A 12197-nucleotide genomic window follows, 5' to 3' on the forward strand; every position below is an offset into this window, starting at 1 on the left:
ATATCGTCTTGCCCTTTCATTTTCCTGAAAAATACTCTCATTATGCTTCCTTAGTAAGGATTCACAGGAGAAGAGTTTTTGGAGACATTTGAAGATGTCCTTATCATATTTGTCCATTTATTTGATGATTTGGCTGAGTGTAGAGTTTTAGATAGGAAATCATTTTCCTTAGAGTTATGAAATTATTACTCATTCTCTGCTAGCAGCTATGTGTTCCTGCCAAAATAGTGACTCTTTGCTGATTCCCAGTCCTTGTGTTATATGACCTCTTCTTTTCTCACTGGAAGCTTGTAAGGATAGTTATTTTATTCTCAGCAACCTGAAATTTCACAGTGATGTACCTTCATATGAGTCTAGATATCAGGTGGCCCTAACAAGTTGGCTACTGATAATTCACTGTGGAAAATTTTTTTTCTTATTTGATAATTTCCTTTACAGTTTTTTCTATATTGTGCCTTTGTAGTAGAACTCTTGGTATTCAGATGTTGGATCTTCTGCAGTAAGACTCTATAGTTTTCTTTTTTCTTTTTCTTTTTTTGAGAGAGAGAGAAAGAGTGTGTGCGTGAGCGTGGGGGGGGTGAGAGAGAAAGAGAGAATCTTTTTTTTTTTTTTTTAAGATTTTACTTATCTGACAGAGAGAGAGAGAGAGTGCACAAGCACGGGGAGCGGCAGGCAGAGGGAGCGGGAGAAACGGGCTCTCTGCTCAGCAGGGCTCGATCCCAGGACCCTGGCATCATAACCTAAGCTGAAGGCAGACCTTAACCGACTGACTGAGCCACCCAGGCATCCTGAGAGAGAGAATCTTAAGCAGGCTGCATGCCCAGCACAGAGCCCAGCGAGGGGCTTGACCTCATGACCTTGAGGTCATGACCTGAGCCAAAATCAAGAGTCTGACTGTTAACCGACTGAGCCACCCAGGCGCCCCAAGACTCTAGTTCTCTATTGCTTTATCATTATACTTTCTCAGAGATTTTCTGTTTTCTTCCAATGTTACGAATTTATTTGTTATATTTTTAATTTCCAAGAAATCTATTTGTTTGCCCACCCCTTTTTTATAGTGTTTTGTTCATTTTTCATAGATACCTTTTTTTTAAATCTATGTGAGATACCGTTTTCTTTTCCATTTTTCTTGTCTTTCCCCTATTGTCGCTTGTTTCCTGCAGATTCCTTTCTATCTGCTAGTTTGTTTAGGTGTAACCCTCACATTGGGGGCTTTGTTCAAATGTAAGGTGACCTTTCTTTGTCTGCTCATATTTAAGAGAGGACACTAAAAAGCCAGTTGGAGAATCTGTGTGCATAAGGGACTTGGTCGCTGATGGGCTTCGCTGTGGATGTCAAGCATGGGCCAGGTTCTGTAGCTGAGGAATCCCCACCTATCAGAATGTGTGGGTCTTTTTTCTCATGCTGGCCATTTTCCCCCACAGAGGATGACTGGATGGGGAATAGGGTGCAGGTATAAGGTTGACTGCCAATGTCTCCTCTGGGAGAAGGGTGCAGGGGAGAGTCTTATATTTCCTATACTGACTTTTACTTAATTCCCTTTTCCAAGCTGTGCACAGTGTTCTCAAATACAGAACCTTCTGGTTCAACCTCTCTGGAAAGCAAGCCTCCAGTCATAGAGTCCTAACTGCTTCTAATATGGCCTTGCAACAAATCCTCTGTCTTGGCCCCACCTGTCCCTCCACCTTCAGATTTATTTGAACATTCCGAAAGTTTTATAGAAGGAATCATCTCTTACTGTACAACTCCTAAAATTTTGTTGGCTTGTGTTGTCTGCTGTCATCTTTTCTTATTTTGATTTTTATGAATTTATACCTTCTAAAAAAATTATAATTACTTAGTGGTTTTAGGAAGAATCAGAAATAAACCACAACTGCTGATTTTTTCCTTTTTAACTGGAAATTTTAGATTAGGCAAATTATACCTTAAACCTATAATGGGTGAGGTAAAAAATTCAAATAATAAAGCACAATCAAAGTAAAAATCCTTATTCTCCCTAATCCCCAGAATTAACCACTATTTACAGTTCTTGTGAATCCTTCTAGAAATTTTCTATGAGTATATATTTGTGTATGTTTCCATATCTTGATTGCCTTGAACTGATACTCATTTCATCATTTGCTTCTAGTATCTATTATCAGTCTTTTCCAGTAGACTAAACTCTTAAGATTAGGGACTTCATTTTATTCATAGAAACATCACTAGTGCCTCCCATAGTGTCTGGTACTTTGTAAGTTTTTCGTATTTGTCGAATGACTGAATTCAGGAGTTGGAGATAGGGAAGGCAGTTCTTAAGTTTGTTTCCCCAAAACAGGTTTCCCAAGGCTTAACGTATCATTTCTTATGTTATGCCAAAATGCAAATCCTTTTTCTGTTATTTTGACAAATTGAGAAAGGCAATTTCTTAGAGAACACCTGCCATTAGCAAAAATTAAAGTGAGTAAACGTATTTCAAACAGACTTTAATATAGTTTCCAGATTGAAGCAGGGGGTGGGGTATGGAGAACCAAAACACAAAACTTGTGTCTGTGCTCTCTCTTCAAGACAGAACTCTGTGCTTGTCTCACAGTAAGAAAGGAATGTTTTCCACTTCTTGTCATATCTGTTGAATAGTTGTATCTTTGTTTATTTAGGTAATGTGAAGCTCCTGTGTTTTCAGAATTTCGTTAGCTACTCTTTTTTTTCTTTTTGCCTTGCAGAAACTAGAACAAAATCGCAGTGAAATGTTCCCATACTTGACTGTCTCATTCTCAGTTTTAGTCATGCTCAATTTTATCTTACTTGTTTTTACAGAATTTGGGCTTAACTTTGGCTTTCTTTCATCTCTTTTATATATCTCTCAACAATAGGAATTTAATTTGTATGGATTTCTTTTCTCTTTGGACTCCATGTTTTTTGAAATTTAATGTTGGCTTAAAATATAATTTAGTTAGCAGAACTCAGCTGGGCTATAATATAATTGGATCTTTTCCTACTATTAGTGGGTTTTCTTAGGTTGAAAGAACTATGAGGGAGAAAATTGATTTTAAGATTGCCTTGTAGGATTCCTGAAATAGGTTTTTCAGCAAGCCCTGGCACAGTATTCTGGTCTTTTTGCTTAAGATACTCAGGAGAGGCATCAGAAACTGGTAGTTGTTCTCTTTGCAACTACGAAAGTGGTAGCTGAAAACCATGATTTTCAACAGCCTTTCTGTGTGCCTCGTATCTGTTGGACATTCCCAATCCTCTTCATTTGGTTGACTTTTTTAGGAAGCTGCTTCCAAGCTTAAAAACTAAGAAGCCGCGGGAACTTGTGCTGGTGATCGGAACGGGCATCAGCGCCGCGGTGGCACCGCAGGTTCCAGCCCTGAAGTCCTGGAAGGGCTTAATTCAGGCCTTGCTGGATGCCGCCATTGACTTTGATCTCCTAGAAGACGAGGAGAGCAGAAAATTTCAGAAATGTCTCCATGAAGACAAAAACCTTGTCCACGTTGCCCATGACCTTATCCAGAAACTCTCTCCTGTGAGTATCCTGGCAGTATTTCCTGAAACCATGACACACGTGCTGAATGTAATAAGGATAGTGATTTTGAGCTTATAGATTGGGGGGGAGGGGGGGGCAGACCCAGGGAGAGAGAGAGAGTCTTAAGCAGGCTCCATGCCCGCCCAGAGTGGACTACAGTGCGGGGGCTCGATCTCACAACCCTGAGATCGTGACCCAGGCTGAAATCCAGAGTCTGGAGGTTTAATCAGTTGAGCCATCCGGGTGACCCTTTAGCTTATAGATTTGCATACCATTTGGCTCTTCCACAAAAGGTCTGCTTATGGACCCTATTCAGGGTAGTTATCTTGAACCATTTGTGTGTGTGTGGGTGATGGCAATAATGAGGTGGTGGTTGAAGGCTTTATATATACAGAAATGAGGCCACTGTCCCATTATTGCTGTGTTTTGAATTTACTTTGCATTCTCTGCCATTACTGTGAAAGTGGTATTCCCTGGCATCCATGCCTTTTAGGGAACCCCAGAAAGATGAGAGATAATTCTTACCCTTTTTGGGTGAAGCAACACGGTTTTTTTTAATGTTCCTTTTAAAGGTGATCACTCAAAATATTTATAAGGAATTTTGTCTTGTTTTATCCAACTGAGTTGGATACCAATTCATGAATGATAAGGCCCTCCTTGTCTTCAAAATGCCTTCAAAATCAGAATTCATTTAAGATACATTTAGAAATAGTAGAGTAGCCAAAGCCTGCTCTAAATCTTAATAAATCATATATTTTGGGGAAAAAAATAGAACTCTTGTTATAAAGTAAATTATTAGTGTTGATTCCCACCCCTTCCTCTGAGGCTCTCAGGCTTATAGGACAGAAGTATCATTAAGAGTTAGCCTAAAGGGGCGCCTGGGTGGCTCAGTCGTTAAGCGTCTGCCTTCGGCTCAGGTCATGATCCCAGGGTCCTGGGATCAAGTCCCACATCGGGCTCCCTGCTCAGCGGGAAGCCTGCTTCTCCCTCTCCCACTCCCCCTGCTTGTGTTCCTTCTCTTACTATCTCTCTCTGTCAAATAAATAAATCTTTAAAAAAATAAATAAAAAAAAATAAAAACCTTTCCTTTAAAAAAAATAAAAGTTAGCCTAAAAGAGAGCCATTTAAAAGTAATTTCCTCTTGGTTCATAACTCATTTCAGAAACTTAGTACCTTTTACTTCCTCTTTTCATTTCTTTGTCCGCAGTTGTGATAAATTGTTACTAACCTAGAATAATGTAAATAATTAGTAGGCTTTAAAGAGCTCATGGGACCTCTGTCTCACACCATACACAAAATTAACTCAAAATGGATAAAAAACCTAAATATAAGAGCTAAAACTATAAAGCTCCTAGAAGAAAACAGATTTAAAGCTTCATGCCTTTGGATCTGGCAGCACTTTTTTTTTTTAAGATTTTATTTATTTATTTATTTATTTGACAGAGAGATAGCACAAGCAGGCAAGTGGCAGGGAGAGGGAGAAGCAGGCTCTTCGCTGAGCAGGGAGCCCGACGCGGGGCTCGGTCCCAGGACCCTGGGATCATGACCCGAGCCGAAGGCAGACGCTTAACCAACTGAGCCACCCAGGTGCCCCGTGGCTGCAGTTTTTTAAACATGACACCAAAAGCACAAGTAACAAAAGAAACAGTAGATATACCACACCTTACCAAATGTAAAAGCTGTTAGGCTCAAAGAGCACTATCAAGAAAGTAAAAAGACAGCCCCCGCCCCCCAAACAGGAGAAAATATTAGCAATTCGTCTATCTCCTAAGGGTGTAGTATCCAGAATATATAAAGAACTATTATAACTTAACAATAAAAAGGCAAATAAGTCAAGGGATTTGAGTAGACATTGTTCCATGTGCCAGTAAGTACATGAAAAGATGCTCCATGTAGTAGTCATTAGAAAAATGCAAATCAAAACCACCTGAGGTAAAGTCACAAAGTCAGATAGTTAAGTGTTGGTGAGGATGTGGAGAAATTGAATCCCTCATACGCTGCTGGGATTGTGAAATGGTACAGACAATGTGGAACACATTCTGGCAGTTCCTCAAACAATTAAATACAGAGTTACCATCTGACCCAACAGTTTCACTTCTAGATATACCCTAGAGAAATGAAAACATATGCTCGTAGAGAAACTTAACACACAAATGGTGAAAGCCGTATTCATAATAGACACAAGGTAGAATTACCCAGATGTCCATTAACTGTCAAATGGATAAATAAAATGTGGCACATTCATACAATGGAATACTGCTTGCCAGTAAAAGGGATTTCAGTACTGATAACATGCTGCAGTATGAATGGCTTCCAGTCACAAAAGACCACATATTAGATGATTCTGTTCATACGGAATGTCCAGAATACGGAAATCTGTTAGAGACAGAAAGTAGATTAGTAGTTGCTGAGGACTGGAGCACAGATGGAGGGCAGCAGGGTGATATTTAAAGGGTACATGGTTTCTTTTTGATATGATGAAATGTTCTAAATTTGACTGTGGTGACAGTTGCAGTATCTGTGGATCTATAAATAATCACTGAATTTACACTTAAAATAGGTGAATTGTATGTTATGAGAATTGTATCTCAGTAGAGCTGTTAAAAATAAAGGTAAAAGGATGGGAAACATGTATAATCCAAACACTAATCAACAGAAGGTGAGAGTGGCTGTATTAATATCTGATAAAGTACACTTGAGAGCAAAGAGGAAAGAAAATATATTTTTTTAATGTCTTTAAAAAACAAAATTGTTGTCATATAAAAAGGTAATTAAAGAGTATGTAGCCAAAAAACATAAGGGAAAAAAAGTATTATGGAGGTCTGTCAGCCAGTCAATAAAAATGGTATCTTTCTGGAAAAAAAAAAAAGAGCTCATAATTACTGTGTTAGACTAGGAAGACTGGTCTATGGATAAAGAAGTTCTCTTTCAGACTAGGATGTACTGTGTTGTCATGCCACTCCCTTGTCGTGGCTGTAACCTTCACTAATTCATCACAGTGGTTTCCTGAGAACAGAAAGCATGATTTTGCTAGTTGGGTGAACTGTGATTGAAAGTAATGAGAAGTTTTGAAGTCAGTGTCAATAAGCGTGTATCTACCAAATACATCAAACTGGGGTCACTAGTTACCTTCGGATGAAGATTTATTAACCTTAAAATGTAGTTGTGGGTTAGTGTCAGTTGCAATAGTGGAGCAATTATCAAACTTTTTGGTCTCAAGACGCCTTTATATACTCTTAAAAAATTACTGAGAAATTCAAGCAGCTTTTGTTTATGTGGAGTATAACTGTCAATATTCGCGATTAAAAATTGAGAAATGTTGGGCGCCTGGGTGGCTCAGTTGGTTAAGCGACTGCCTTCGGCTCAGGTCATGATCCTGGAGTCCCGGGATCGAGTCCCGCATCAGGCTTCCTGCTCGGTGGGGAGTCTGCTTCTCCCTCTGACCCTTCTCCCTCTCATGTTCTCTGTCTCTCACTCTCTCTCTCTCAAATAAATAAATAAAATCTTTAAAAAAAAAAAATTGAGAAATGTTTAAAATACTCACTGAAAAGTAACAATAAGCCTATTACATGTAAACGTAAATAACATGTTTGTGGAAAATAATTATATTTTCCAAAAAACAAAAATAAATTAGTGAGGAGAATAATATTATTTCACACTTTTGCAAATCTCTTCTATTAAAGAAAGCAACTGCATTCTCCTTTCTGCTTTATATACTGTGTGTTGTTTTGGTTTGAGTATATGGAAAAAATCAGGTCTCAGAGATATGTAGCTGGCAAAGAAAGAAGTATTTTAATAGTCTTTTTAGGTAATTATAGATATTTGTTGTTGATACTACACTAAAAACTCAGTAAGTGGTGGCTTCCTTCCCTAAAGATTAATAGCAATATGGAATCTGAAGTCAAATCCATATCTTAACTTTTCCTATTCTGTTGCATTAAAATCCATGATCCATCTTGCACTTAGAATGAGTCTTTCACCCATGCATGATTTTGTAACATCATGCATTGGTCATTTGGAAAATCTTGGTTTGCTGAGTTACATATATGTTCTAGATATTGACACGTTTCACTACACAGCTCAAAAAATTGTATTCATTAATAACACCACCAATCTCATCACAAAAGTATTTGGAAGCTGTCAAGCTCATGGTGGCAGATTAAAGATTTCTAAAATTCTGGATAAAGAAGATGTGAGATATATATATCTATATAAAATCTATATAATATATATATTATATATATGTATATATATAATATTAGCCATCAGAAAGAATGAAATCTTGCCATTTGCAATGACGTGGATCGAACTTGAGGGTATTATGCTAAGCAAAATAAGTCAGAAAGACAAATACCGTATGATTTCACTCATATGTGGAATTTAAGAAACAAATCAGATGAACACAGGGGAAGGGAAGGAAAAGTAAGATAAAAACAGAGAGGGAGACAAACCATAAGAGACCATAAGAGACTCCTAACTCTAGGGTTGCTACAGGGGGATGGGGTAACTGGGTGATGGACATTGAGGAGGGCACTTGATGGAATGAGCACTGGGTGTTATATGCAACTGATGAATCACTAAATTCTACCCCTGAAATTAATAATACACTATATGTTAACTAATTGAATTTAAATAATTTTTTTTAAATTTCTGGTTTTTGCTTGAAAGCTCAACTTTTGTCATTGGCAACAAAGGCAGCAGTCCTGAGTTGTTTTCCTCAAAATGGCAGGCTCACTTCATTTATTTTTGCAAAAATGCCTAAGAATGCCCAAATCTGAATGACTAGTTTGTCTGTCAGTCATTTGTTCAAGTAAAAATAATGTTTGATGAAAAAATGGATTGTCGAGCTTACAGTTCAATCACACAAGTGTTTTGCCTGGAGACAACCATCATACTTCAGTCTGCAGCAGAAGTGCTTTGTGCATATGTCCTCTTTCTCCACACAGACTTTTAAAAGGGCATGTGCTCAAGGGTCAAGATTTAATACAATTAATAATTTTTACTGCTTCATTAAGGACATTCTTCAATGACACTGGAATTTTTTTCTTTTTTTTTTTTTTAAGATTTTATTTTTATTTATTTGATAGAGAGAGACACAGCGAGAGAGGGAACACAAGCAGGGGGAGTGGGAGAGGGAGAAGCAGGCTTCCCGCGGAGCGGGGAGCCCGATGCGGGGCTCGATCCCAGGATCCTGGGATCGTGACCTGAGCCGGGAGGCAGACGCTTAACGACTGAGCCACCCAGGTGCCCCTGGAATTTTTTTTCTTACTATAAGTCTTTGGTCATGAAGAATGCAGTGATTACGGGCACAGCTTGGTTCCACTGTCTTGAGTCACACTAAGTCACCAGCAGTTTTACCCACGATTGCTTTTGTACCATCAGTGCACATACCAGCAAAGTTTGAAAGACAAAAATTACCTTAATGTTATGAAAATAATTCTACTTTGCAGACTCCTTAAAGAATGTTAGAGATCCATGGGGTCCATGGGCCATGTTTTAAAACCCACTTTCATAGAGGATATGTAAGAAAAAAATACAGGCAAACCAGAGGCTTCTTTTAAAAAAAAAAAAGACCCGGGCACCTGGGTGGCTCAGTCGTTAAGCGTCTGCCTTCGGCTCGGGTCATGATCCCAGGGTCCTGGGAACGAGTCCCACATCGGGCTCTCTGCTTGGCAGGAAGCCTGCTTCTCCCTCTCCCACTCCCCGTGCTTGTGTTCCTGCTCTCACTATCTCTTTCTCTGTCAAACAAATAAATAAAATCTTTAAAAAAAAAAAGACACATACATGTAGGGAAATTTGAACACTTGAGTATTTGATAATAAGGAATTAGTATTTTTTCTTTTAGGTGTGATAGGTGGTATTACAGTTACGTTTTGTTTTATATGTAAGGGAGGGGTCCTTTTAAGAAGCTGTTGAAGTAGCTGCATGAAATATGATGCTTGGGAATTGCTTCAGAAAAATTCTGTTCAAGGGGAGAGGTGGGAGGCATATGGTGGACGGGAATTTAGGTTACATAAGATTGGCCATATGTGATAATGGTTGAAACAGGATGATGGGTATACAGTGGGGTTTATATTTTTTTTATATATGTTTGAAACTGTCCTTTATTTTTATTTTATTTTTTTTTAAGACTCTAACAGCGGTAATATGGCAGCGTTAATTTAATAGGCCTATCTACTGAGCCAGTTTCTTTTAGTAGGGATACATTATCTTTTAGTAGGGATACATTGTGCATTCAATGCAGAGAACTTGGGTTTCAGAATCAGACTCCGCCATTTAAATGCACTAGGACCTTGGGAGAATCACTTAACTTCTCAGGATCTATTTTTGCACCTATAAAACTGGGCTAATACTACTTAACTCGTGAAGAATAAGTTAGACAATGTATATAAAGTATTTGGCACATAGTAAGTGCACTTTAAATTGTTAATAACCATGGTGGGAAAGAGTCCGGATTTTGTTTTTACTGTATCTGAGATCAGAAAGATGAGAGTTAAGGGTATGTAGCATTGGATTCAGTTCACTGTTTTAAGTGAATAAGAAAATGTCCATAAAATTGTGTGGGAGTTTGGCATTTCCTTTTGACTGTGGAACCTCCTTTGTTTGTTTTCATTCCTTTGTCTTTGCTTAGGCTACTGGTGGGAAATTTAGTTCTAGGGTCACATGCTTCAAGAGAGAGAAATGTTCATTTTAAGTCTGAGGAAGTCACAGCTACAAAAAGCCTCTTTCCTTCCTCTCCGTGTTGATATGCAAGATGTAATAACTTAAAGAAATAGAATTAAGAGATAGTTAGCTAAAATAAGTGACTTTTAACATTTATTCCCAGGCTTTAACCTTTTGTATTTCTTTCCTTAGAAGCAAGAAAATATCCCACACCCATGATTACCTGATTGTATACTCAGGTATTTTTATCTGTGTGTAATGATTAAACTGGTACTGGAATATGGTGTTGTATCACTGTTTATGTATGAATCGAGTGCAAAATGAAGATATAAAACACAATAGGGAAGTTCTTAAAATCGCTGTAGTTTTTGTTTAATTTTAAGCTTAGTTTTGCTTTTTTTGAATAGGTATTATTTGTGTACATTGCAGAAATCAAAATGATGTAAAAAGGTTTACATACGTTGCAACATCTCATTTCCACCATGTCTTTGTCTACCTCCTCTTCCCAAACTCACCCCTTCCCCATAGGTCACCACTCTTACTGGCTTTTTGAGTATCCTTTCAGTGTTCCTTTTTTGCAAAACAAGCAAATAGGACTAGATTTATTCTATCTCACTACCTCTTTAATCCCTCATGTCAAAAGGTAGCATTCTAAATTTAGTGTTTGGCACCTTGTTTGTTTTCCTTAACTGTATATCCTGGAGATCGTTCCATGCTAGCCTCCTTTATATGGGTTCTTGGCCATCTCAGTCTCCTACACGTGGATACTTGGCTTGTTTCCAGTGATTCTTAAATGACACTGGAATTTTTTGTGATAATCTTGTTCATGTTGTTTCATTTGTTTGTAGTATATCTGTGGGATATATTCCCAGAAATGGGATTGCAAGACTGTAGGGTAAATGGGTTGTAATTTTAGTAGACATTAAAGGGGCATCATATTTTCGATAATTCATGTATGTGGTGAAATTCAGTAAGTATGGTTGTAAATTCTTCACTGTTTCTGATCAGATTGTTCATTCTGATTGAGTGTTTGAGTCACCAGTTGGTTGCCTATGGCTGTTAATATGTGATGTAATTATTTATGCCATTATGTAATGAAAATGGACAAGTTGAAAAACATGACCCACATTCTTAGCCACGTAAATATGGGCTATTCCATCTGTTTAACACTAGAAGAGAATCTTTGAGCCCACTGACACAGGGTATAAGGAGAATCCTGCCTGGTGGTAGATGTTGCATGGAATAGTGATTGACAGACCAGATAAACTTCAGGGTGTGTCACCACCAAATAGAGGGACTTTTTCACCTCTGTGCTCTAGTTTTCCAGTGTTTAAGTATTTACCATTTCTTTGGTAGGTATAATTTAAAGATTGGATAATTTTATAAAATACTTTGAAAAATTAGGGAAAGAATTTGGCAAATAGAAGTGTATTTTATGAATCTGCTTACGTGGTTCCATGGAATCAGATCTTCCTCTGAGCATTGCACTATTCGAAGGATACACAAAGGAAACCAGGAAGGTAGGGGGACTACTTTGAGGAAAAACAGAAGGAGCTCAGTATCTATGTGTCTAGCAGCTAAGTGCAATTACTTGGAGTTTGGGAAATACTGGGGCCTTTATGAACTGATTCTTGCTCTGATACTATCTAATGGCCTGGTATTTGCAGGAACAAGATAGGGATCAGACATTTGTTACAGCACATTACATAGTTATGTTCCCATTTGAAATTCCTGTGTCCCTGGGGCCACTTTGTCTTTTAAGTTATAAAGCCACCTTCCTACCTAAGGTTTGTATTCTTTTTCCTCATTAGTCATCGAGATATTTACATACTCTCAGAATGAAACTGGGAAAGCTCTTATTCAGATAATCCATATGTATAGAAGGGCGAGGGGCACCACCTGGGTCACTCAGTCAGTTAAGTGTCTGCGTTCAGCACGGATCATGATCTCAGGGTCCTGGGATCGAGCCCTGTGTCAGGCTCTCTGCTCAGGGTGGAGTCTGCTTCTCCCTCTCGCTCTGACCCTCCCTTCT

General features: G+C 38.3%; 1 protein-coding gene across 4 annotated transcripts in view; it reads left to right on the forward strand.

Moving 5' to 3' along the window:
* Positions 1-12197, forward strand: part of FAM118B (family with sequence similarity 118 member B) — a 47797-nt gene that overhangs the window by 24315 nt on the left and 11285 nt on the right. For all 4 annotated transcript variants that reach the window (XM_035009269.1, XM_035009270.1, XM_035009271.1 and 1 more), the window contains exon 3: positions 3250-3502. In XM_035009269.1, coding sequence (XP_034865160.1) covers positions 3250-3502 — 253 coding nt within the window. The remainder of the gene's footprint in view (positions 1-3249; positions 3503-12197) is intronic.

This window comes from Mirounga leonina, unplaced genomic scaffold (assembly GCF_011800145.1).
Source record: "Mirounga leonina isolate KUSES-001 unplaced genomic scaffold, KU_Mleo_1.0 Mir_153, whole genome shotgun sequence".
In the NCBI taxonomy this organism is placed as follows: domain Eukaryota; kingdom Metazoa; phylum Chordata; class Mammalia; order Carnivora; family Phocidae; genus Mirounga; species Mirounga leonina.